Consider the following 25,520-nt stretch of genomic DNA (forward strand, 5'->3'; position numbering starts at 1 on the left):
AGGCCTCCTCAGGGCCTGGGAACCCTAGCCTCTGCCCAGTCTCCTGGGCGCCAGTGCTCTTACCATGAAAAAGGGGCTCCTGAAGCCAGAGAGAAGCCAAGGACCCAGGCTGCACCAGCTGCCTCCCTGCTGAGTCTGGACTGCGTTCAGCGGCCCTGGCCTCGGGCGTCTCCTTACATTTTGTTCCTTTCAGGTGAGCATGGAGAGCGTGGAGATGCAGCGAAGGTGCAGGGAGCAACCCCAGCTCCAGCACTGATTGGCCATGGGATCCTGGAGGAATTTCTGCCTCCATCAGGACTCCCGTTCCAGGACTGGAGGTGACTCCATGTCCTTGGGTCTTTCTTGGGGCTCCATGCCTCTGGCTGGGAGAAGCAATTCCTCAAAGCCAGAGGCTGGAGAGGGGACAAAGCCGTGATACCAGCAGATCTGTTCCCAGGGGCTCTCCCCCTGCGGGCCTCCTTGTCCCAGACAGTATCTTCTCTTCCAGCCACTGTAAATGCTCAGGAGCCTCCAGGGAGAGAGGTAGGCAGGATATGTAGGGAGATGCTGTTTTTCACAGTAATGGTAGATGGCAGAATGACTCCTGGTTTTCTTTTTCTTTTCTTTCTTTTTTTTGTCATTTTAGGGCCACACCCAAGGCATGTGGAGGTTCCCAGGCTAGGAGTCAAATTGGAGCTGTAGCCACCAGCCTACACCACAGCCACAACAATGCAAGATCCGAGATGCATCTGTGACCTACACCACAGCTCACGGCAGCGCTGGATCCTTAACCCACTGAGCGAGGCCAGGGATTGAACCCATATCCTCGTGGATACTATTGGGTTCATTAACCACTGAGCCACGACGGGAACTCTGACTCCCAATTTTCTTACCCTGGAGAGCTTTTGGGAGGCCAGTCTCATTGGAAGGGGGCAGAAGAACCTGTCTTGAAGCTGTGTTGGCCCTCCAGGCACTTTGGTTTTTTGAGATGCTGCTTTTTTCACCTCCCTCTTTGCCCTCCCCCCAAGCCCGGGCACAGTTTGTCTTCCTTTCTGGTCCACAGGAGGGATCTTTGGAGAAAGCAGGATTCTGGTTGAGGGGAGTTCTTTATTTGGCTGGCAACCTGAAGGGCTAGGGTAGTAAGAATGGGGCTGAATTAATGAGCCAGAGCAGGATGGAGGTCCTGGGGGTGAGTCTAACCTCCTGTGCCCGCCTCAGAGCTGGACATCTCTTAAATCCTGGCTCTCAGGACCCTGAACTCTGGCCACTCCAGGGGAGTAAGCCTGCCATCCCAGAGATCAGGCTGCGGGAAAGCTCTTCCCAAGGCTGCCGGCTGGGCTGGCCACTTCTCCTGTTACCACTGAGTGGGCGCCAAGCCCAGAGCCAGGTTATTTATGGGCAAGGCCGGGGAGGTGAGGGCCAAAGCTAGTGTTTATAAACATGGGGTCACCCGAGAGTCTGAGAGTTCCAGGGAGAGAGGGTCTGGGGAGCGGGCAGGGCTGGACCCTGAGGACACGGGAGGGAACGCTCTGTATGTGAGCCAAGCTTACTAAAGAGAGGAGGGCTAAAGAGAAGAGCAGCCGCTGGGAGCCGGCGCAGATGCTGGACCGCGCCTGACCCAACGGGTTGGCCATATGCAAATTGCATGCAAATCAACAAGTGCACCAGAGGTGCCCTCTGCGCGGGCGGGACCCTCGGAGTCTCCTCGGGCCTAGCGGTCTAGAGGCCCAGGGGAAGGAGAGACCCCCAGCTCACAAGTCCCTTCCTCCAGTCTGGCTCGGAGACAAAGAGGGGCCAGGAGAAAGACCCCGCCGTGCGTGGGAAGGGGAGTTGGGGCGCTCAGCCCCGCTCCCTCCAGGCCTGTGGCTGTGCTTGGGGAAGAGCGGGGTCGGGTTACAGCCGCGGGCCTATAGTTAGCAGGGGACTTTTTCTTTTGATCCTCCAGACACCGGGGTCAGGGCAGCGAGCAGCGCCCACGCGGGGTTTAGCCCCAGCCGCCAGGAACCTTTGGTGCTCCTTCCTGCTCTCGGCCTCCCCGGCCTCCGGCCCCCTGTCCCCTCTGCTCTTCTAGCGGAGACAAATTACCAAAGTTTTATCACCCTCTAGCAGAAGGCGCCGGGCACCGGGGCACCCTAGAGGTGGGGAGGATAAACCCCAAGCCCCGCCCACTCGCGTAGCCCCGCCCTTGGCCCCGCCCACGCCCCCTGAACTCTCTTGCTGGCAGCCCAGGGACCTCAAGTCCCCGCCGCCGCTGGTCCTCCCCTCACCCGGATCTCACTCTCAAGTCTCCCCCAGGAATGATGCTGGCCGCTCTGCTGATCATCCTCAGCTGCGTCGGTCTCCACACCTCCAGGCCTCCGAACCCCGAGGCAGGTAACTGGGGGACCGTCTGCTGCCTCCAAGGGAAAAGTTGGGGCCCGACTCCTCAAAGGTCCCTCCCAGGGTCTTCTCTGGGATGGCTGTTTCCTCTTAATCCTCTTCCTCTCAGGAAGCTGCATCGCCGCAGGGGTCCCTCGAGTCCCCATTCCACCTCCCAGCACCCGCGAATCCACCCGCTGGTCCTCCTGTGATCCTCCTTCCTTCATGCCCCCCTCCCGAGGGACCCCCTCCACCTTCCTCCTCTCACTTCCCTTCTCCCAGCACTGCCTGGTGGCCTGTGTTCTGCCCTCCTGCAGCCCTCCCAGACCAGGGCCTGACCTCCTCCCCACCGTCTCCTCAGAGTCGGAGAGCTGACGCTGACTCGGTGTGGTGTCTGAGCACCTGTGTGATGGGCATGGGGTCAGGTCACTGGAGGGTGGCCAGACATTTGACCTCGCGTGCATGCTGAGTCTCAGCGCCGAACAGTGCCTGGGAGTCATCCGGCCCCATGTCCCAGCCAGTGCACGGACCTCTCTAGTGGTGAAGTGACCCTCTTAGGTGGTGTACCAGTGCGGGCCCGTCTGCTGTCCTTACAGTAGCCCTGTGAGCTTGCAGTAGCCTCCGTTTATGGGCGGAAAAGCTGAAGCCCAGGAAAGTGAAGAGACTTGCCCAGTAGGCGGTGAAGCCAGTCTTTGAACCCATGTCTGTCTGACTCCAGTGCCTGTTAATTAAGCCCTATGAGCTCTTGCCACATTTTATACCCAAGATATTTGGGCATAGAAATGAGATTCTGGGGCATTCCCGTCGTGGCTCAGTGGTGAACGAATCTGACTAGGAACCGTGGGGTGGTGGGTTCGGTCCCTGGCCTCACTCAGTGGGTTAAGGATCTGGTGTTGCCATGAGCTGTGGTGTAGGTCGCAGACGCAGCTCAGATCCTGTGTTGCTGTGGCTGTGGTATATAGGGCAGCGGCTACAGCTCCTATTCGACCCCTAGCCTGGGAGCGGCCCTAGAAAAGACAAAAGGACAAAAAAAGAAAAGAAAAAAAGAAATGAGATTCCGTGTTAGTGAACTGACCAGCCACCAGGACCTCTGTCCAGTACTCTGAGTGTGCACGCTTGCTGTGTGTCCCTTCTCTTCCTTAGCTGCAGAGGCCCGGAATGTTTCCCTCCTGAGCCTGGCTCCAGACACCTTCGATGATGCCTACGTGGGCTGCGCCGAGTTGATGGAGGAGAAGGCGGCCCCTCTGCTGGAGGAGGAGATGGCCCGCCACCCCCAGCTGCGCGAGTCCTGGGGGACAGCCCAGAAGGCCTGGGAGCGCAGGCGCCCGGGGCTCAGCCTGCCTCCCGGCTTCCAAGCCCAGCACGGGATCGCCATCATGGTCTACACCAACTCCTCCAACACCTTGTACCGGGAGCTGAACCGGGCCGTGCGCACGCACGGCGACTCCCGGGAGTCCTACATGACGCGCTTCCCCTTCAAGGCCCTGCATTTCTACCTGACCCGGGGCCTGCAGCTGCTGCAGAGCAGTGGGGGCTGCAGCAGGGGCCCCGGGGAGACGGTGTTCCGAGGCGTGAGCAACCTTCGCTTTGCACCCAAGAGGCTGGGGGACTCTGTCCGCTTCGGCCAGTTTGCCTCCAGCTCCAAGGATGAGGTGGTAGCCCGCCAATTTGGTACTGCCACCTTCTTCTCTCTGAGGACTTGCTTTGGGGCCCCGATCGAGGCCCTGTCTGTCTTTCCGGACGAGCGCGAGGTGCTCATCCTCCCCCATGAAGTCTTCTTCGTCACCAGTTTCTCCCAGGACGGAGCCCAGAACCTCGTGACGCTCTCCAGCGGGAATCAGCTGTGCAGCTACTTTAACTGTGCCTACCTGGGTGGTAAGCCGGGAAGCACGACTGGCGGGAGGACCCTGGTTTATTTTGGTCCCCAGGGCCTTCCAGAGACCACCTGCTTAATGGGGACGTTGAGGGCAAAAGTTAGCTGGAGTTATTTTTCTCTGTGGCTTAGGTTCTGCCAGCATGGAGAAGTTTTGTGTTTTCTGGATCTGTGAATATTCTCAGATGATTTTTTTTTTTAATTTTTAATTTTTGTCTTTTGTTTTTACGGCCACACCCACGGCCTATGGAGGTTCCCAGGCTAGGGGTCCAATCGGAGCTGTAGCCGCTGGCCTACGCCACAGCCACAGCCACAGCCACGCCAGATCCGAGCCGCGTCTGCGACCTACACCACAGCTCATGGCAACGCCAGATCCTTAACCCATGCGCGAGGCCAGGGATCGAACCCACAGCCCTGTGGATTCGTTTCCGCTGCGCCACTCCCTCAGATGATTTTTTAAATGTTCTCAAAAGGTTCTTTCTGCTACATAATCTAATAGACCGAAAGGACCTGGTGAAGGAGGGCAGGAAGCAGACAGCGGCTGCTCTGGCTCTGGCGAGGCCCTGGGTGTAATGGGGCCGCCGGGACACATAGGCACTGGTCCCAAGTGCTGGGGCGGTGGGAGCAGGGCTGGCGAGACCGCCTGGGAAGGTTTCCTGGACGGAGGAGGAGGAAGGGAAGTCAGAAGTTTGCATTTAGGAGAAGGGCAGGTGGCGTGAGAGGGGGACGGGAGCTTGGGTGTGGGGGTCTGTCTGCGCAGAGAGCCCACTGTGCTGTCTGTCTGCTGCAGAGAAGAAGAGGCTGGAGTGTGAGCCGGTGCCGCGTGAGTCTCCCTCCTGCGTCCCCCCCCCCCCCCCCCCCCGCCTGCCCTCCCTCCCCCGCTGCTTTGACCCCCACCCCCACCCCCCGCTGGCCCTTCACCGCCTCTTCTTTTTCTCTAGCCCGAGGGCAGGCCAGCTCCCTCTTCAAGGGGGCCTTCCCTCTGCTCGTGGCCTGGGGGTTTCAGCTCTTAGGAGCTGGGCTCTGAAGGTTCCATGCCTGCCGCTTCGGAGTCCTGGAAACTGGGGAGATTTATATGAAGAAGGGGGCCTTCCAAGAGCCTGGGGAAGCAAGAGCATTTTGGAACCAGACCTAGCAGCCACCTCCCAACCAGGATGGTGGGGGCTCTGAGGCCGTAGTAGGATGGAGGGAGCTCCCTGTGTGGTGGGGACTCCCTGGGACAAATGAGGGCAGTGCTGTGATGGCCACTCAATTAAACAATGTCACAGTGTGGTGACATCGAATGTCATGATTGGTTTATTCCCTGAGACCAGACCATCTGCCTTGCTCTGGCCTTGTGGGACTCGGGGTGACATCTCAGTCACTTTTGGACACGGTCCCAGGTGCAGACCCCTCTCCCAGATGCTTCAGCAGACAGAGGTTCCTCCCCGCAGCCCTTTGGGCAGGAAGGAGGCCGGGTGGCTTCCTCAGCCGTTGGTCAGAGGAGGGACGCATAGGCCAAGGAAGAGGCCCCTCCTTAAGGGGGAAGAGGTGGTGCTGGAACCAGGGCCTCGGCCTCCTGGTCTGGAACCCTTTCCTCCAAGGATCTAAAGGACCTCAAAGTGAGATTCTGAACCCAAGATCTCTGGGAGCCCAGAGCAGCTAATTCCCTCTGTTCTGCTCCCAGGAGGGCTCATTTCGGGGTTGGGGATCTCAAAACATCGAGAGACAGAGATTCTCGCACACTCTGGCAGCATCTGGCCACCGGAACAGACTTTATTGAGGCAAGGAACATATGGGCTCCTACCAGGAGACCCCACCCACTCACCACCCAGGCTGCTCTCCTCAGCAGGGACCCTTTCCCTGCATCAGGACCCCTCCTTGGCTCCCAGCTCGTCCTCCTTGACTCCCAGCTCGTCTGCCTTGGCCAGGTCCCCAGCCTGCTCTGATTCCTGCTCCCTGTGCACCAGCACGTGAGCTGGGGAGGCAGGGCCAGACTCTCCAGAAGCTGGACGCCTAGCCCCTCCAGCGTCCGGAAGCCCCATTTCTGAGGTCACCTGGGTCCCTACAACCCCTGGCACTGTCAGCTCCGGGGTCTCAGGGATGGGGGGGCCCAGGTTCTGGAAGCTGTTGCGCACTCTGGTGATGTAGCGGCTGAGGATGCTGGCACCATCGGGTGGCCGGCGCATCCCTCCTTCCACCAGTGCCTGGTGCACGCCCGCCACCTCGCTTTGCAGTCGAGACACCGTCTTGGTCAGCTCGGTCAGTCTGTTGCCCAGATCTGGGGAGGGGGGGATTGGTGTTGGGGGGGTCTCCAGGCAACGAGCCCACCTGTACCACTTCCACCCTCAGCACAGCCCCAGGGACAGCATGCTGGGGCAGGGGGTGGGGGGGAGGTCCTGGGAAGGGGCAGTGGAGGAAGCGAAGGACTGGTCATGGGCTGCGGGTCCAGGTGGGCAGGCTGAGTCCAGGGCACATGACTCAGCAGGGCTGAGTTTAGAAGACACCAGGAAGGAAGGTCTTGCGGGCGGGAGAAGGGTCAGGAGGGACAGGACGGGGAGTTCTTTGAGGGACAGAGATCTGGACATCCGCCCTGTCAGCCCCTCCCCGGCACACCTGTCGTGTGACTCGTGACACCCCCCCCCCCCAGCCCAGCTCAGACGCCACCTCTCCTTCTCCAGCGTCTGGGACTCACTCCGTCTGCCCTCCCACAAGCCTGCCTAAGTGATGCACTCTTTCTGGCCTTTCGGCTCCCGCTGCGACGTGTGTCTTTTTCTAAGCACTTCGCGCCTGGTAGAGACGGTTTCTCTTCCTCCCCGATGGAAAGCTTCCCGCCTGCGCCTGATCTACTCGGCCCCCTCCCTCCAAGTCAGGACTGTGACAGGTGGGGCGAGTAGCTGAGGCTGAACGCGTGGCTGACGGGTGCGGGGTGGATGACGCGGGGTGGGGGGCGGGGGGGCGAGCGTAATGAACGAGGAATGCGCCCGCCAGGCGGGGAGGGCTGCAGGGCGGCAAGCGGGCAGAAGGAGGTCCCACTGGCTGGAGGGTATGTCTTCCGAGGGCAGGTCAGAGGGGCCGCAGGCTGGGGGAGGTGGGCGAGGCTGCGGTCCCAGCTGGGCAAGGGACGGCGGGGTGAAGAGGGCTCCGGACTAACCTTTGCGACGGGTCTCCTCGAACTCGCGCCGGGCGGTCTCGATGTAGCGCTGTACCAGGGCCTTGAGGACGCGAAGGCGGTAGGATCCGGGCTCGCCCTCCCCGGACCCTGGCCCCGCCCCGGGATTGGCCTGAGGAGGGCGACAGGGTGGTGAGAGCGTGGGCCATGCCAGCCCTGCTCTAGCCCTCGAGGCCCCTTGCCCGCCCCAGGCAGTAAAGGGCGGAGGCAAAGCTGCTGACCCTTCTGTCCCCTAAGGCCACCCACTAGACCCTGGCGCGATGCCGGAAGGTGGCCTGGATGGAGGCGAAGCTGTAGGAGAACCAGGGTGGGAGGCAGGAAGCGGGGAGCGGGCAGAGAGATGCTGAGCAGGGCAGAGTCCAGCTCCCTCTTGCCACCCACCAGCCTTGGTTTTCTTGAGTTTCTGCAGCTTAACCGCCCCCCACCACTCCTTCAGATTCTGCTGAGGGGAGCTGAGGGGATGCAGAGGCACTGCTCATGCATCTCAGAGGGAAATCATGGTGCAAGTCAGAGTGACTGGTCCCGGGCGCCGCTTTAGGCCTCTGGACAGTGCCACAGAGGCAGGTGGGGCCCCTGGGGCCGATGATGGAGAGAGAGAGAGAGCAGAGGTGAGGAAGGCAGAGTGCTGGGAGACAGACAGGCTCCTGGCCCCACCTGGCTTCTCGCCTGCTGCGTGCCTTGGGCAAAGCTACTCAGCTTCTGCAGGCCAGAATGCCGGCAGGCTCAAAACGGAGATGGTGAGAATGCTTCCTTCCCAGGCTGGTCCTTCCCCGGCGTGGAGAGGGCCTCTCCACACGCTTAGGAAATAATTCGTTTTATTTCTTTCCCTAAATATTTTATAGTCAGCCTATATTTTAAGAGCCGTATTTAAAAGGAAAGATGAGACTGACAGAGATGGGATGGCAGAAGCTTGAGACCCATGAAGGTCCTTTTAGCTGCAGAGAGTATAAAGCGTGTTTCTTGTATAAAATGAGGAACGAGAACTTTGGGAAAGCCACTTCCTAAGGAGGCGGGGAGGAGGCCCTGATTAGATCACCCAAGAGCAGGCCAGGGGCCGGTGGGGGCAGCTGGGGGGGCCTCAGCACGGGGCAGGGAGGGCTGGGTCTGAGACCTCTAGCTGGGATCTGGCAGAATGCAGTGACTCTGACATTCAGGACCCGGCAAAGGCCCAGAGAACTGAACACAGCCTTTATGCCACAGCCACAGCAACGCGGGATCCTTAACCCACTGAGGAAGGCCAGGGATCGAACCTGCCTCTTCATGGATACTAGTTGGGTTTGTAACCCACTGAGCCACAATGGGAACTGGTTAACATGTTATTTTGAAAAACATTCAACCATATCTATGGCCCATTTTAAGGCAAAAAGCTCTGCCTGGAGCTTCTGGGGTCGTGGTGACTTGGGAGGAGGGTGGCATGGAGGGCTGTTTAGGCTGGTGACAGAGGACTGGAGATTTAGGGAGTGCTCAGAGCCGGGAAGAGGGACAGGCCAGCCCTATGAGGGAACAGGAACTGGGAGCAGGCTTTCTGGGAACACCCCTGGACAGACAGGCAAGCCAAGGATGTTCAGACAAATGGATGGTACAGACAGCAGAGAAGGCCCGCGAGCAGGTGCTACTCACAAAGATGGGGACTGGGGGGTGGTCTGGCCTCTTGGCTTTGCAGCAGGAGCAGCAACAGCAAATGAACCGGAAGATCCGCCTGAGAAGTTCAGAGGGAGGGTTATCAAGGGATGGGCCCGGGCGAACAGGGCAGGGCCTGGGGAAGGTGCCGAGCGCTCGGTGGGAGTGGGGGCGAGAGCTCCGAGGTCACCACCTGAGAAGGTAGAAGACGGCCTTGGGGGACGGCAGGATGTTGAAGGGCACGGGTAGCGTCAGGCCCTCTCGGAAGTAGGACAAGTAGAGCTTGGAGCGAGCGAACTTCCACTCCACGTCAGCAGCGTCCTGGGGGCCAAGAGGCAGGGGCCGTGCAAGGGCCACCTTGGCACCTGGCATCCCGCCCGCTCCCTCTGCCCCGTTTCCCCCAGGCCTCCCGCCTCTTCCTCTCCAGTGTGCCCGCCGCTCCCTTGGCCCCCCCTTCTTATCTGCATCCCCCCTCACCCCCCCTTCCTCTGTGTCATCTTTTCATCCCCCCCCCCCAAGCCCATCCTCCAGCCGCCTCTTCCCCGCCTGCTTCTCCGCCGCAGGCGCTCCCTCCCAGCCCCACGGCGGGAAGAGCACTAGGCTCGTGTCCGGAGGAACGAAGCGCATCACTGAAAACTCCGGGTCACAGATGAAGAAGAAGAGCCCTGGAGAGGACAGCTTGGCCCCAGTCACAGAACAAGGCGGCGGCCGCGGGGCCGAGCCGGAAGCCGAGTGCCTGCCCTCGGTGCCGCCTCCCCCGCCCGCGGCCCGGTGGGCTCGGCTCCCGCACCTCGATCTTCTGGAAGGAGCCGGTGATCATGGCGATGAGCATGTTGAGCAGCACGACGACCATGACGATGGTGAAGATGCCGTAGAGCGCGCGGCCCACGAACTCGGGCACCGGAAACTGGGGCATGTCGACCACGCTGCGCTCCTCCATGCCCAACATGGTCCAGAACAGAAACTGCAAGGTCTCGTTGAACCTGGCCCAAGAGGAGGGTGTCGCGTGGGGACCCGCCCCGCCTCGCCCGGCTGGAGGCCCTCTGCTTCCACGAAGCCCTGGGGACCCCTCGCTGTTTCTGGGCTCCAGCCAGTACTTGCTGAACACCCAGCAGGGCCAGGAACAGGTGCTAAGGCTCCAGGCGCACAAGATGACCTGGCCCTGTCCTTCAGGCCCTGGTGTTCTGGGGCGGGGCTGGGGTGAGAGGGACACTCCCCACACCGCGAGTCCTAAACTGCGCCCAATGCCATGAAGGGGCAGCACAGATGCCAGGGCCTGGCCTGGCCTGGCCTGGGCAGTGGGGACGCGTCTTTGAAGCGCATTTGAGCTGAGCGCTGAAGGCGGCAGGAACCAACCAGGGAAAGGGAGGGTGTGGGGTGTCCCTGGGGCAGGGGCGTCTGGGGCGTTTGAGGACGTGGCAGAAGCCAGCCCAGCTCATCGCAGAGGGCAAAGGACAGGGAGGCTTGTGAGAGGGAAGCAGGACCAGCCAGGCTCTGTAGGGCCTTGTGGGGTAAAAACAAGCCTCCCCGTGGAGGGAGCCCTAGGAAGCTATGAAGAGTCCTAAGCAGGGGGTGACACCCGAATGACATGTTGGCTGGTGTGAGGGGAGTGGAAGAGAAGCCAGTGAGAGAGGGGGGCTCAGAGACAGCCGAGAGCCTGACGCCACGGTCTGGGTGAGAAAGGGCCACAGCAGCGGCCGCTCTGTGCTCCCTCTTCCAGGAAGCCCTCCCTGAGCTCCCTTCTCTACCCACAGTGAAACATGCACGTCTGTAAGTTACAGACCCAGTACATACTCATGAATCTGCCTTATTCCCTGCAACTCGGGGCCAGCCCAGACCTCAGTGACCACCTCACCCTCTCCCTCTGCAGCTGGTCTCTGGCTCTGGTCCCTCTCTTGTCATTCCATCCTCTATACTGCATGCAAAGTGGGGTTGGTTTTTGTTTTTTGTTTTTTTGTATTTTTAGGGCCACAGCTGCAGCATATGGAGGTTCCCAGGCTTGGGGTCAAATCAGAGCTACAGCTGCCAGCCTACAGCAACGCCAGATCTGAGCTGCGTCTGCGACCTCCACCACACCTTACGACAATGCCAGATCCTTAACCCACTGATCGAGGCCAGGGCTCAAACCCGCAACCTCATGGTTCCTAGTCGGATTCGTTAACCACTGCGCCATGACGGGAACTCCAAGGTGTTCTTTCTAAATGATGATCTGATGGTCTGTACTTCTGCTGGTCAAACATTAAATGCTCCGAACCCTCAGTCCAGATGCCCGCCGTGCAGCCTATCTGAGGCTTAACTGCGAAAGCTTTTGCCTGAATTAGCTTTCAGCTGTGAATGAGCAGGAGGGCGCAGCCTGCCCATGCCGCTGTGGAGTGACCGATCCCACCAGGACCCGTGAAGCAGGCTGGAAGGTGCAGTCACTGGCCCTGGCACAAAGAGGCAGGGTTTAAACTGCATCAGGCAAGTTCCTCAGCCTACTGAAGGCAGGCTGTGGACAAGGCTTCTTGGTAAGAAGATGGGTCTGAATAAAACCTCCATTTACACGGGAATTGTTAGAAAGCCTTTCCCACCCTCCGCAGGCCGAGCACGGGTCCTCCAGCATCATGGATAAAACCATCTTGCAGGTGCATTCGTGAAGAACTCAGGATTCAGTGAATGCTGGGGAGGCCGCCTGGAGCCTGCTGGCCTGCTGGAGAAAGCCTCTCAGCAGGGCCTTCGCGAGCTCTGTGAGCCCTCTCCCCTCCCCAGCCGCCTCTCGCAAAATTCCCTCCATCACCAGCTATGGGAGAAGTCGTGGGATTCTCCAAACATACCTCCCTTTGGTCCACGCCCCCTTTCTGCCCAGAATGCCCTGCGCCCTCCTGAGGTCCACCACCCTTGCAGGTGGGGTCCAGGTTGCCCGCCTCTGGAAAGTCTTCCCTCACCATCAAGACCGAGGAAGGGGCTTTTCCCCCTGGGTACCCTCCCCATAAGCCCTCCTTCCCCACAGCGGAGCTTATCTGTGCACGTGGCTGTCTTCTCAGGGGCCTGGGTCTGGGCTCCCAGTGCCGGGGGCAGGGCCTACTACAAAGGTGTCAGGAAATGGGTGTGAACTCGACAGCAGGGAAGGAATGACTATGAAACTGGGCGAATATACAAAGCGAGTGAATGAATGAACGATGAATGAGTGAGTGAATAAACAAACACAAGGATTAATGATTGGCGTTCCCGCTGTGCTGCAATGGGATTGGCAGCATCTCCGGAGTGCTGGGATGCAGGTTTGATCCCCAGCCCAGCACAGCGGGTCAAGGATCTGGCGTTGCCATAGCTGCAGCGTAGGTCACAACTGCAGCACATGCTGCAGGGTGGCCAAACAAGGAAAAAAAAAAAAAAGAATTAATTGGAGTTCCCATCATGGTGCAGTGGAAATGAATCCAACTAGGAACCATGAGGACACAGGTTCAATCCCTGGCCTTGCTCAGTGGGTTAAGGATCTGGTGTTGCCATGAGCTGTGGTGTAGGTCGCAGTCACGGCTCAGATCCTGTGTTGCTGGGGCTGTGGCGTAGGCCGGCAGCTGTAGCTCCAATTGGACCCCTAACCTGGGAACCTCCATATGCCATGGGTGTGGCCCTAAAAAAAAAAAGAATTAATTATTGACCATATTTCAGGAGAGCTGAGCATCAAAAAGAATTTTGACTGTAATGGATTATTATATTTTAAAAATCTTTAAATCCATAGTGATACTTGAAAAGAAGAGGGGAGAAGAAAGCCCTTTTTAATAGAAGAATGCCAGCTAAGAAATGGAGAAGGAATGATGGCAGTGGAAAAACACCATGTTGGAGCCACCACTGTCACAACCGACTCAGGTAAAAATCACCTGTGGATGCAAAGCCACTGGGGGAAGGGCTGCAAGGAAGTGGCAATTTCAGCCTCTCTCTCTGTTACCACAGGGACCCCTGGTACCTTTACAATGGAGAGGTTTGCCAGCCCAGTGGGTCCCACCAGTGGGCCAAACTGACATTCTGTACCTTCCACTGGGATGCGATGGAAACACATCCTCAGGTAGGGTGTGTTCTTGCCAAGACTGCCTAACTGGAATCCGATCTTGCGGAAAGGGCCAGATAAGTCCCAGCTGTGGGACACTCTAACAGCCTGACTTGGCCTGCGCTCTTCAAAAAAGATCATTTGGAGTTCCCGTCATGGCTCAGTGGTTAACCAATCCAACTAGGAACCATGAGGTTGCGGGGTCAATCCCTGGCCTTGCTCAGTGGGTTAAGGATTCGGTATTGCCGTGAGCTGTGGTGTAGGTTGCAGTTGCCGCTCAGATCCCGAGTTGCTGTGGCTCTGGCATAGGCCGCTGGCTACAGCTCCGATTCGACCCCTAGCCTGGGAACCTCCATATGCCATGGGAGTGGCCCTAGAAAAAGGCAAAAAGACAAAAAAAAAAAGGATCATTTGTCATGAAAGACAAAGTAGAGGGAGTGTTCTGGGTTAAAGATGGTTGAAGAGATGTGACAACGAAATGCAGACTGGATTTCAGGTTTTTATAAAACTAGAGACAGGGAGTTTTCAGTGTGGCGCACGCAGTGGATTAAGAATCTGACTGCAGCGGCTCGGGTGGCTGCTGGGGCCCAGGTTGGATCCCTGGCCCGGTGCAGTGGGTTAAAGATCTGGTATTGCCACAGCCGTGACAGCTGTGGCTCAGCTTCAGTCCCTGGCCCAGGAACTTCCATATGCTCTGGGTGTGGCCATAAAAACAAACCAACCAACCTGGAGAGGCTGTTTTGGGGCAGCTGGGGAAACTGGAATAAGGACCATATAGTCGAGTTCCCTTGTGGTGCAGTGGGTTAAGGACCCAGTGTTGTCACTGCAGCGGCTTGGGTTCTGCTATGATTCGGGTTCAGTCCTTGGCCCGAACTTCCACATGCCACAGGCTCAGCCAAAAAAGATGAAAAATAGACTGTAGAGTAAGTCATATCTTGGAATCGATACTACATTTTTGAGTGTGACAAAGATTTTGTGGTTATGCTCTTAGGAGACATAGAACAATACAGGAGTGAAGTGTCCTGAATGTTTGCAACTTATTTGTAAGTGTCTCGGGGGAAAAAATGAGAATAAAGAGAGCAAGAGATGAAGCAAAATGTGGCCACACATTGACAAGTGCTGAGCCCAGGTGAAGGGTTTGAGGGTGTCCGCTTCGAATTGACATTTTTCAAAATTAAACTTTTGGGAGAAAGTGACTGATGCATGAATAAATGAACAGATGCACGGTGGGAATCCGTGAGGGAGTGATTGGCCAAACCAGAGAATTAATTCGTGAGGGGAAGGAGGAGGGGATCACTGAGCCCCAGGCCGCAGCCCCAGGCCCCGTCCTGCCGCCCGGCCTCCGCCCCGCGTACTTGCCCAGCCGCTCTGTCTCCTGGTAGGGCACGTAGATGTTGTTGAGGCCGCAGAGGAAGGCTGTCAGGATGATCATGAGGATGAACATGAACCTGGGGGTGGGCGGATAGGGGAGGGTGAGAGCAGCTCTCCACCCTGGGAGACGGCAGGCTCCGGGGAGAGGGATCGGGGTGACGGCTCCCAGGCGCTCATGCTACTGGCCCAGGATCCAGACTGCTTCTCACTGAGAAGAGACAAGTCGGGTGGGAAAGGAGAAGGGATTTGAAGGGCGCTGAAGCAGGAGCTCTCCCTCCAAATAAAGGATTCTGGCTTGAAAGCTGGGGCTGTGGCACTGGGAGGAGGGCGATGGGCCAGTCCTGCTGGGCGCGGTTTATCACCGGCGCGGTTAAAGCGGAGGGTGAGCTGGCCTGCAGCGGGGAGGGCCTGGAGCGTCTCGGGGTGGGTGGCGGAGTGGGGTGGAGGGGCTCGTCTCCGCGCTGAGCTGAGCTGAGCTGAGCTGAGCTGACGTTGTTTGCGGACGTCACCCGGGCTTCTCCCACCAAGGGCACCCGCCCCACTCCCACGCCAGGCTGGGGGTCCTCAGGGAAGCAGCCCCTGATGATGGGCTCCGAGCAGGCTGAGAGGCCAGTGTGCCAGAAATGGAGACGATCATTACCAGGAAAACCAGAAAATGCCACGAGGCCCCAGAGCAGCTGTGCGGTGGGAACCACTCAGAGGGACCCCTGCGTCCGGCGCCTGCCCAGGGACGGGAGAACGAGCCCCTGAGAGGGCCGCGGAGTCAGCGAGAGCACCGGGGCTGGCAGGCCCGCCAGGGGCTCTTCCTGCTACCATGGCTCCTGATCTCTGGGGCCACGCGCCTCCTTGAGAATTAATTAGAGGCGCGTATGGAGCCACGGGAGAGGAGTGGGGTCCGCGGGAAGGGGGCGCCCCCGCGGGGCGGTACCCACCGGATCATGTCGTCAATCATCCTGCCGATGGAAATCTGCAGGGTGCCCAGCGACTCGTGGGCCGGCAGGATGTAGGCCAGGCGGGTGAAGCTGAGCATGCTGGTGACAGCGAAGAGCACCTCGGCCAAGAACTGGGGGTCCTCCGTGCGCCACTCGCTCCGCTCTGTGCCGGTGGAACGGGGGGGGGGGGGCTGAGGCCGGGAGCAGGAGGAGCGGGGCCGGGGGCCGGGTTCAGGGCCGAGCCCGGGGCACTCACCGGCCGTGGTGAAGTAGCGGCAGGCGGCCCCGTCTGGCGCGTCCTTGCAGTGCACATGGGCCAGCCCGGCCAGGAGGAGGCGCAGAGCGAAGGCCGCCAGGTACAGGGACAGGATGACCATGTCCAGGAAGTTCCACCAGTCCAGGAGGTAACTGCGCAGGCCCTCGATCCACACTTCCTTGCACTCGAACCACAGGAAGCCTGCAGGAGGGGGCGCCGGGCCAGGCTGAGCCAGAACCTCCTCCTTCCAGGGCCGAGCTGGGGTGCGCGGACTGCTGGGGCAGGTGGACACGATCCATGGGGTCGGGGAAGTAACCCAGCCCAGGCGTCGAGTTGATAAAGGGCAGACAGGTAATCTGCTCAAGTACCAAGTGATCTTGGGTGAAAATAAAAACACCCCCCGGCTGGTGGAGACACGGCCAATGTGAGGCCGGCCTGCCCCAGTCATCCCGGTCAGCCGAGAAACTCAGTGTGAGCAATGCCTGCAGAGGCTGGTTATTGGTAGGGAATGATTGAAATCGGTTGCTCCCTGCCTTCCATCAAACAAACACTGGACAAATATTTAAAGAATGTAGATTGGGGGTTCCCGTCATGGCTCAGCGGAAATGAATCGGATTAGCAACCATGAGGACGCAGGTTCGATCCCTGGCCTTGCTCAGTGGGTTAAGGATCCGGCATTGCCGTGAGCTGTGGTGTAGGTCGCAGACACAGCTTGGATCTGGTATGGCTGTGGCTGTGGTGTAGGCCGGCGCCTGCAGCTCTGATTTGTCCCCTAGTCTGGGAATCTCCGTATGATGAAGGTAGAGGCTCCCCCCCGCCCCCCGCAAAAAGGACTATTGAAAGGACTGCTGATTTGAAGGGGCTCCAGGTGGTCAACCCGCTCCTTATCAGCCCAGGGCCCAGCGCCAGACCTGTGGAGGGAGGGGCCTGGAACCTGGACCCCGTTATCCAGGCAACCCTGCCGTATCATACCCTTCCCTGCTCCCTGGACGCCAGCATGTGCTTCTTCCCCCATGGTTCTGTCCACCTAGAAAGCCCTGCTGCAGCCTTTGGAGGCAGCTCACTCTCGTGGCCCAGGTCAAATCCTGCCGCCTCTGTGCCCCTCCTCCAGCCAGGGGGAGTGGGCTCTCCCTTCCTTCAGGCCTCTGTCCTGCCATCATGGTGTGGCACCGCAGGCTGTCTCTTCCTGGGTCTGTCCCCCTGCTCGCCCCTGAACTTTGAGCCCCTAAAAGGGCAGGGACCATGGCTAAGTCACCTCCTTGTCCTCAGGGCCCGGAACAAGGCCCGGTAGTCACTATTAAGTAAGCAGCCACTGAGCTCCAGTGTGCCAGTGGGATCCTGGGTGAAGGAGGCACCCACACCACTTGCCTCCCCGGGTCCAAAACCCAATGAGGGAGGCAGGCCAGTGGCCGAGTGTAACAGCCAGGGTGGTGAACGCTAAGGTGGAGGAGAGCGGGGACAGAGGCCTCGTGGAGGGTTTAGGAATGGAACTTGACCCTGACTTGGGGCCAAGGGAAGCTTGCCTTCTCACAGAAAGTGACATGTAGGCTGAGACCTGTGGAGGGGTAGGAGCTGGCAGGGGAAGGGGCCGCGTGGAAGGGGAGAGGGCTGTGGGGGAAGAGCGTGCACAGGCCTGGTGACATGCAGAGCCTGGCACGTGGGAGCTGGCTCCCTTCCCACGGCAGCAGAGTGCCTGGTGAGGGTGGGTGGAGGCCCAGAGATACATGTTGAACAGGCGGGAGGAACCCTCTCTATCTGGGTGTTCTTAAGGCTTTGCTCACAGGAGGGCAGAGGCAAGTGTTTATTGTGTGAAGAAATAAGCTGGTTTCTTTTTGTTTGTTTCTTCTTTCTTTTAATGGCTGCACCCCTGCCATATGGAAATCCCCAGGCCGGGAGCTGAAGCTGTGCCTCTGCAGTGACCCCAGACTTGCAGTCGGATTCTTTTTTCTTTTCTTTTTAGGGTCACACCTGCAGCACATGGAGGTTCCCAGGCTAGGGGTCGAATTAGAGCTGCAGCTGCCGGTCTATACCACTGCCACAGCCACGCGGGATCCAAGCCATATCTGAGACCTACACCACAGCTCACGGCAACGCCGGATCCCCGACCCATTGAGTGAGGCCAGGGATCGAACCTGAGTCCTCATGGATGCTAGTCGGATTCGTTTCCGCCGAGCCACAACGGGAACTCCTGCCGTCAGATGCTTAACCCACTGCACCATAGCAGAAACTTGGGGGCTGTGCTCCTTAAGGCTTCTTCCCCCATGGGCAGGAGCTGTACTGGTGTCATCTCCACCTAGCACAGGTCAATAATGTTTACTAAATCATTGGACAAGAATCTTTTTCTGATCTCGAACCACTCTGGTTTTCTCTCCCAGAATTTCTTGGCCAAATTCCCTTTGGGACTCCCAGACTGGCTTGGAACAGGTGGCGAAGCCGACTGAGTCTGCTGGTGACTTGGGAGTTTGCTAAACTGGAGGTAAGTAAAGGGAAGACAGGGAGGGAGGGGCCCCGGGGGCCTCTGAGCTGACCCACCGGAGGCTGGTAGAGCCCCGGGGATTTCTGTCAACTGCCTTTGCTGAATTGCTTGAGACTCCTTGATTCTGCTAGAGAAGGAAGGAGAACCAATGGAATGAAACTTAGGCATTGAGCATAGATGACTTAATCATCACTGTGACACACTGGGCAGATCAAGTAAGGAGAGCATGTGTGTGCGAACACACAGAGAAAGGGATGGGTGGACGCTAAATAGTCACAATACACCGAGTGTACATGAGGCAGATGAGGCCCAGGATTCATCAGCTCTTAATCAGCCGCCCATGGCTGATATCTATTCTGGCCTCACCTTTGCCCAAACAAAGGTTGCAAAGAAAAGTCACAGCTGCTCAGCGGAGGATTAGTAAGCAGCAGCTGTGCTCAGGCGTTCTTGCCCCTGTTTCGCCCATAGATCAGGTGTTAGTCCCAGGTAACTTCTGGCTCCTGCATCCCCTCATCAGACCTCGTCTCTGGTCCTCATAGCACTGCTGTCAGAAGTGTAGCATTTCATAAACTATATGGTTCGAGCATCTGAACTTGGTCTGTGAGTCTCCTGGTCCATGACCTTCAGGATAGATGGCCTGGGGGTGTACGTGGCTCACATTACACCCAGGTAACCTCTCGCCCGACACCATGGACCAGTGTCTTATTTGTGAGAGGATGGGACCTTCCAGAGCGGGTAGCTGCTGGTGCTGGGGTTGGGGAAGAATGGGGTCCTGGCTCAGGGGGTCTGTCCCAAGGCAAGGTCCCCGGATTAGGGGTGAAGAGGAAAGATGCCTTGGTGGGCTAGAGCCTGGAGGGGTCTGGTTATATGTGCGGGGGCATTTATAGGGCGGGGCCCCCCATTGGGGTCCTTCCCTATTGTAAAGAATGGGGGGGGCCCTCGGGCGGGGGGCTGCCATTGTTAAAACGCCCCATGCAGGTACCTGTGACCCAAACCATGTGTAGTGAAGTCTCCCAGACGCTCCGGCTGCGGCCGTGGAAGGTACTGAGCTGCGTCTCCATGGCCAGGGACTCTCCCAGCAGGAAGAGGAGGAACCACAGGTAGGAGGCCGAGTGCAGCAGGAACTTCAGCACGGGGATCTTCAGCAGGCGGCCCAGCTGGAGCAGAAGGCAGGGGAGCGGGCTCGAGTCCTGGCACCCCTCTCCCGTCCCGGGGCACAACCCCAACGCTCGGCCCCCACCAGACGCCTCCTTTCACTCACTCACGCCTTCAGACGTTCATCCAGAAGGGACTGCGTGTTAGGCCTTCCCTTTCATCTCTCTCGTTTCCTTCACAACCGTATGACGTGGCTATGATTATTCCTTTTTTTTTTTTTTTTTTTAAAGGCCCCACCTGTGGCATATGGAGGTTCCCAGGCTAGGAGTCGAATCGGAGCTGCAGCCACCAGCCTACGCCAGAGCCACAGCAACACGGGATCCAAGCTGCAGCTGCGACCTACACCACTGCTCACAGCAACGCCGAATCCTGAACCCACTGAGCAAGGTCAGGGATGGAACACACAACCTCATGGTTCCTAGTCGGATTCGTTAACCACTGAGCCACGACGGGAACTCCTATTCCCATTTTTTAGCTAAGGAAGTGAGCTCACAGAACTAAAGGCACTTTCCTGGGGGTGGGGGTGGGGGGATCTTCAATCACAGCCACATTAAAACGTAAGTCCGTTATCTTCTGTCCCAGCCTTGCTCTTCCTCCTGTGTCTCCATCGTAGAGGTCGACACAGTCACACAGCCGGGAGCCTAAAGGCACCTCTGCGTCCTCTGTCTTAGCCCCTCGCCCAGCCCATCCTTCGCCTTGCCCTCTAAAGCACCAAACCTGTGGGAGTTCCCGCCTCGTCACAATCCCCCAGTGGCTCCCATCGCTGCTGAAGGCTCTGTGAGGCCCGGCCCTGCCTACTTTGCACTTGGGCGTTAGCGGCACCGAATGCCTTGCCGTCTCGTCTCTCCGATACTCTCCACTCTCCCTCCCTGGGCTGTCAGATGCGCTGTCCTGCTTCCCGGAGCCCTGCCCGCCCTACTTTTCCCACGGTTAACAGGTACCAGCCTCGCTCTTCATGAAAATCCCCAGCGCCAGGCACACTTGATCGATCGAGCGCTGGCTCACAGCGTCACAGGAAATATTTGTGGAACGACAGAAAATATCTGGGTTCACAAGGGTTCCCCCAAAGAACGTGCAGGTTGGGGCAGGAGTCTCTCCCGGAGAGTAGGGGCTGCGTGTGGAACTCGGGCTTTGGAGGCAGAGACCTGGTCTCTGTCCTGACTCTGCTGTTTCCTGCTCCCTGGACAAAAGAGCCACTTCTGTCCCCGGTGTCTCCCCTAGAAAATCGAGGTGCAATACCTCCCTTTCAGGGCCACTCCGGTTACCTAACAGGAGCATTCCCCACGTGGGAATCAGGCTCAGGGCCTGGCCTGAAACAAGGGATCCATAAATGACGGCTGTCAGTGATTTTGGTCCCCGTACCCGGGACTTCGGCGCCAGCCAGTAGCCAAGGCAGAGGAAGGGCATGGCGAGGAAGATGAGCAAGGCCACGAAGAGCTTCCAGACGATGGTGCTCCCGCGCCAGCCGGCCAGGTTCCCGCACCAGATGGAGGACAGGACTTGCTGGCAGATGGGGTGCGCTACAAACTGAGCAGAGTGGGAGTGAGCAGACGGGTGGCCGCCAGCCGGGGGCGGGGAGGAGGGCAGGCAGGTGGGGGCAGAGCCCCGGCTCTCCGGCCGTGGAGACTGCAGGTGTTTCTTTGCTCCCCAGGCCAGGCGGCTCAGAAGAGGGGCCACCCCCTTGCTGTGCGACCTTGGTCAGGCCCCATCCCTCTTGGGGCCTTGGGTTCCTGGTCTGTGACGAGACACTCAACTCCCAGATGCTCCTGGGCTCTTGGAGGCTACGTGCGTGTCTCTAAGTCAGGCAGTGGTGAGTCCAGCCCCAGAGGCCAGGGTTCCCCATCTGCTTAGACATGTGGGGCCCCTGCCATGGGCTCTGGAGGAGGGAGGGCGGGGAGTGGGGTGAAGGGGGGCCACTGTGAAGGAAGGTTTTTGGTTAAGGTCCTGGTGGGCTAGGACATCTGGGGGTGGGTGAGGAGGAGGAGAACGGGGCGGGGGAGGTTAGAAAGGGAGCATGTCTTTGGCTCAAGGGGCACCTCCAATGAGACGGGAATAAGGGAATCACTTGAAACTTGTTTTTTTTTTTTTTTTTTTTTTTTTGCTTTTTAGGGCTGCGCCCTCGGCCTATGGGGGTTCCCAGGCTAGCGGTCTAATTAGAGCTACAGCTGCCAGCCTACACCAGAGCCACAGCAATATGGGATCTGAGCCGTGTCTGCGACCTACACCACTGCTCACGGCAACGCTGGATCCTTAACCCACTGAGCGAGGCCAGGGATCAAACTCACAACCTCATGGTTCCTAGTCGGATTTGTTAACCACAGAGCCCTGATGGGAACTCCAAGACATCACTTGAAACGTCAGCCCTTGAGGGAGCTGGCCTGCTCTTGCTGGACAGAGGGAGACATGGATGTCTGACAACAGGAGGTGATCAGACCACAGCTCTGCGCAGGCCGCAGGCAGAGCTGAGCGTGAGACCCAGACGTCTGGTCTGAAGGGGGGTCGGGGCGGGGAGTAATGGGCCCTCCTAGAGCTGGGAAGAGATTGGGGCCTTAGACTCAGCCACCCTCGATGTCCTAGCCCGCCCCAAGCTTCGCCAAAGCGTTCCTTTACCATGGCTCCCCAGCCACCAACCCGCTGTCCCTGCCCCCCCCGCCGCCCCCCCCACCCCCTGCTCAGGACCACGCAGGCTGGGGCCCCATGGGGGCCCCACAGGATCAAGGGCCTAGACGGGAGGCTGCTCCTCATCGAGATCCAAGCAGGTCCTGAGGCAGGGAGGGGACTTGCTCAGGCCTGGGCTGCGGGACACCTGGGGGGTCGGGGCAAGGGCTTGGGGCCGGTGGGGGTGGTGGGGTGGGCCCAGCTGACCCGCTTCTGGTTGTAGTTGACGGCCAGTCGCAGCCTCGCCAGGTTGGGGATGCCCTCCTCAAAGGCCTGGCCCAGGCCCTCGGCCTCGGGCTCCGCCCCGCTGTCCGTGCCCAGGTCATTGAGCACCGCCGTGACCTCGCTCTGGTTCCGGCACATGCCCAGCAGTTCGAAGCCGTAGTCCTGGCTCAGCGACTCCAGGGCGATGTACTCGGGCTGTAGGGAGAGAGTCCACATGTGGCTGCCACCCCGCGGGCCCAGCCCCTCGGGTCAGTCCCCATTCCGCCCCTGTGGGCCTGGGCCGCCCCGTCCTGCCCTTGGCGGGCACGTCTTCACAGCTGGGGCCACTGGTTCCTCTCCTCTTTGCCACCCCTCCCGTCGGCCCGGCTGGAACGGGGCACCTCCCGTGTGCCCCTTGGCTTCTCTGGTGCTGCCTCTGCCGCATCACTGACCCTCTGTCACCATCGCCTCTCCCTTTTGCTGTCGCACCCCTGCTCCTACTCTTCATGCCACCGAACAGACCCCGCCGAGCCCCTGTCTTGGATGAGAGCCCGTGATGGAGGCCACAGGAACTACAGACACGAGGGGGCAATTCTTGCCTCCTCTTTAGCCACCCTGGCTTGAGTCTGACTTGGGGCCCTCACCCCGGAGAGAGTCCAGGCTAGGGCTTCGGGAGGCGGGTCTGAGGCCTGGCTTGGTCCCTCAGGTGGGGCCAGGTAGGGGACTTGCCCTCTCCAAGCCTCAGCCCCTCGCCGCCTTGCTCAAGGGGGATGCTGGGAGGGCGGGGGAGAGTCCTGTGGGAGGGAGGCTCTTCCTGCTCCCTGCGAAGCAGGGGCTCCTCTCACGACTCCATCCTTTCCCGCTGGCCTGGCACACACGGCACGCTGCCCGCGGCCTGTGTTTTAATATCCCCGCCCGTCCCCCCAGCGGGTGGTGACCTTGAGCACATAGACTGCGTCTGCCTGGCACAGAGGGGATGTCAGTGGATGAGGGGCGGCTGGAACTGGGCTGGTAGATTCAAGGCCCCTGAGCAGTCCCTGCCCCCAGCCCCCTGGCTCCCCTGCACGCGTCCTCTGTGCCCAGGGCTCCTGCACCTGGCCCGTGTCAGCGTTTGTGAGCTGAGAGTCTTTGCTTGGATGGCACCTTAACTGCCTCAAACGTCCTCCCTGCTCCTCCTCACCTAAGGTTAAACCACCTGGCCGTGGAGCCAAGACTGATCCCGCTTCTCCCAAGGAGGCTGCCCTGCCCACGACAGCTGTAGCTTCCCCACCTCTTTTCTAGTCCCGAGAAGCCCTGTAGCACCATCCGTGGAGGCACTGAATGAAGCTGAGCCTCCTCTGGAGTCTTGTCCGCCTCCCTCTGACCTTTCCCTGTTGTGATCACAAGCTCGAGGTCCCCACACATGATGCTCTGGGTGGGGGGGCTGAGCAATAGGTATTCAGAAAGGACGGGTCCTGGGGACTGTCATCCCTGGTCTGTCTGTTCGCTTCTCCCTCCAACAGATCCAGGACCCCCTAAATGTGGGGTCTGATCGCCCCCATGAGACCAGGTGTGCCTCGAATGACAGCTCTCTGCCATGAGGACAAGAGGCCCTCGGGGGGCGGCTCTGCATCTGCAGCACGATGGAGGCGTCCTGAGAACATCCGTCTGTTGGTTCCCACTCCCCAGAACACTGGCCACAGGCACGACTGAGCCCCGGCGGAAGGGCAGATGAGGGGCACTGAGGGCCGGGGGAAGGAGGACAAACCAACCTTAAACTCGGGCTCCTTGCGGGCAAGGCACCTGAGCTCGCGGCTGAGCTGGAAGGCGGCCAGCAGGGCATCCTCGCTGGCCAGTGAGAGGTGGGCGCGGCTGGCGATGCCGCGGTAGGTGTTGATACGCGACAGGGAGAACTTGAGGAGGTCGTAGCGGCGGGCGTTGCTGCACTCGAGGCAGGCACAGGAGACCGGGTGGGGCCGGGCGATGGTGTGGCCCTGGTCCATGAGCAGCTGTGCGATCTCATACAGGTCCTTCTGGCAGGCCAGGGTGAGCGGGGTGACCCCCGGGGCGAAGCGGGAGCCATCGATCGAGGAGTCAAAGAACGCCAGCGAGAAAGACCTGGTGTCCACCTTGCGGCCCTTCTCGCGTTCCAGCCGGGCCAGCAGGCGGCGCACCACGGCCGGCTGGTTCGTGTCCACCGCCACGAGCAGGGCCTCGTGGATCTGCCGGAAGTCGAACTTGACATTGGCCAACAGCACGTCGGTGATGGCCTCGTGGCCCAGGCGGATGGCCAGATTGAGGGCCTCCCTCCAGGAGCGGTCCTCGGCCTCCTCCACGTTCCACGGGGGCCCGCCTGGCCCGCCCCCCGGGGCCTCTGCCCCCGACTCCAGCAGCTGCTGCACCAGGCCCAGCCGCCCCTCCTGGATGGCACCCAGCAGTGGAGGTGGGAACTGGAGCTTTCTGTTCACAATCTCGGGCCAGTTAGGCGGAGGCTGGATGAGGAAGCAGAGGGGGTGGGGCTCTGGGGCTCCAGCCTCCTCCCCTCTGGGCCTCCCTCACCTTCCCTCCCACCTGTCACCCTGCGCACCCAGCCACCACGGTTCTTCTCACCCCAGAAACATACTCAGGCTTCCCTTTCTCGTTTTTGCTTATGCAGTGCTTGAGCAGAGGTAGTTTTCTAAATGCTTTCTCAGTATGTAACTCAGGCATTTCTCTAACCCTGTGAGGTAGGAGATCTCATTCCCCCTTTACCAGGAGAGGAAACTCAGGTGCAGACAAGCTCAGCCCCTAGGGCGGGACGGGCACCCAGGCTGACTGGCTGAGGAGCTGGTGTCCCCTTCTCTGCTACTTCTCAACTCAAATAGAACGATTAGTGATAGAACAGCTTTTGGATTTCTGGAACGTCTAGCTCTCCCAAACCTCCCCAATGTGGGCTATAGTAATTTAAGTAAATAGTTTCTCTCTTAAAAGATGGAAAATGACGATGCTACCACTTTCACGCCGTCTTTTTTTGTTTTGTTGTGGTTTTTTTTTGTCTTTTGCTGTTTTAGGGCCGCACCTGCGGCATAGGGAGGTTCCCAGGCTAGGGGCCGAATTGGAACTGTAGCTGCCGGGCTACATCACAGCCACAGCAATGCCAGATCTGAACTGCATCTGCAACCCACACCATAGTTCACAGCAACGCCGGATCCTTAACCCACTGAGCGAGGCCAGGGATCGAACCTGAGTCCTCATAGATCCTAGTCAGGTTCGTTAACCACTGAGCCACTATGGGAACTTCCTATTTCACTCTGAAATTAAATTCCACATCACGCAGAATGTATATGTAACCGCCATCGTATCTGTATAGGGAATACATTTCCGTATTTTCTAGGAATTGGTCATTTTGGAAATAACCTTTCATACTGTAATAGCTTCTACTGTTAGGCTGTTAGCAAATAATAGCCTACTTACTAGTATGAAATGCTAATGATTATATTTAGAA

At 59.1% G+C, this 25,520-nt stretch overlaps 2 protein-coding genes and 1 long non-coding RNA gene across 8 annotated transcripts in view; 2 read left to right on the forward strand and 1 right to left on the reverse strand.

Moving 5' to 3' along the window:
- Nucleotides 1-10: 10 nt before the first annotated feature.
- Nucleotides 11-5,493, forward strand: ART5 (ADP-ribosyltransferase 5). Of its 2 annotated transcripts, none has more exons than XM_047752047.1 (5): nt 11-193; nt 2,275-2,352; nt 3,481-4,212; nt 5,001-5,033; nt 5,152-5,493. In XM_047752047.1, the coding sequence occupies exons 2-5, from the start codon at nt 2,277-2,279 to the stop codon at nt 5,235-5,237; spliced, it is 927 nt and encodes a 308-aa protein (XP_047608003.1). In that variant the 5' UTR covers nt 11-193; nt 2,275-2,276; the 3' UTR covers nt 5,238-5,493. The 2 variants fall into 2 exon arrangements, with proteins under 2 accessions (XP_047608003.1, XP_047608004.1); XM_047752048.1 differs by lacking the exon at nt 11-193 and adding an exon at nt 1,588-1,604.
- A 485-nt stretch (nt 5,494-5,978) lies between these two features.
- The window catches only part of XNDC1N (XRCC1 N-terminal domain containing 1, N-terminal like), a 38,808-nt gene continuing 19,266 nt past the window's right edge, over nt 5,979-25,520 (reverse strand). Inside the window, exons 12-23 of the mRNA XM_047752049.1 lie at nt 23,809-24,555; nt 22,061-22,273; nt 20,558-20,722; nt 19,023-19,197; nt 15,565-15,765; nt 15,309-15,471; nt 14,361-14,453; nt 9,772-9,964; nt 9,175-9,302; nt 8,982-9,060; nt 7,344-7,473; nt 5,979-6,470 (exon numbers count right to left, since the gene is read on the reverse strand). Coding sequence (XP_047608005.1) covers nt 6,058-6,470; nt 7,344-7,473; nt 8,982-9,060; nt 9,175-9,302; nt 9,772-9,964; nt 14,361-14,453; nt 15,309-15,471; nt 15,565-15,765; nt 19,023-19,197; nt 20,558-20,722; nt 22,061-22,273; nt 23,809-24,555 — 2,700 coding nt within the window. The 3' untranslated portion in view covers nt 5,979-6,057. The remainder of the gene's footprint in view (nt 6,471-7,343; nt 7,474-8,981; nt 9,061-9,174; nt 9,303-9,771; nt 9,965-14,360; nt 14,454-15,308; nt 15,472-15,564; nt 15,766-19,022; nt 19,198-20,557; nt 20,723-22,060; nt 22,274-23,808; nt 24,556-25,520) is intronic.
- Nucleotides 6,366-22,025, forward strand: LOC125110654 (uncharacterized). Of its 5 annotated transcripts, none has more exons than XR_007130683.1 (9): nt 6,366-6,451; nt 6,871-7,073; nt 12,700-12,827; nt 12,912-13,023; nt 17,940-18,040; nt 19,019-19,140; nt 19,778-20,710; nt 20,847-21,005; nt 21,517-22,024. It is a non-coding gene; the product is annotated as an uncharacterized LOC125110654 (long non-coding RNA). The 5 variants fall into 5 exon arrangements; XR_007130684.1 differs by having other exon boundaries at nt 19,778-20,132; nt 21,517-22,023; XR_007130686.1 differs by having other exon boundaries at nt 19,809-21,005; nt 21,517-22,025.

Source organism: Phacochoerus africanus, chromosome 11 (assembly GCF_016906955.1).
Source record: "Phacochoerus africanus isolate WHEZ1 chromosome 11, ROS_Pafr_v1, whole genome shotgun sequence".
NCBI lineage: Eukaryota > Metazoa > Chordata > Mammalia > Artiodactyla > Suidae > Phacochoerus > Phacochoerus africanus.

Bases quoted from the DNA above. Each gene is read 5' to 3' on its own strand.
- ART5 (XM_047752047.1), top strand. From the start codon at position 2,277: ATGATGCTGGCCGCTCTGCTGATCATCCTCAGCTGCGTCGGTCTCCAC. The intron at 2,353-3,480 runs GTAACTGGGGGA...TCTCTTCCTTAG, and splicing joins GCCTCCGAACCCCGAGGCAG to CTGCAGAGGCCCGGAATGTT. The intron at 5,034-5,151 runs GTGAGTCTCCCT...CTTTTTCTCTAG, and splicing joins GGAGTGTGAGCCGGTGCCGC to CCCGAGGGCAGGCCAGCTCC.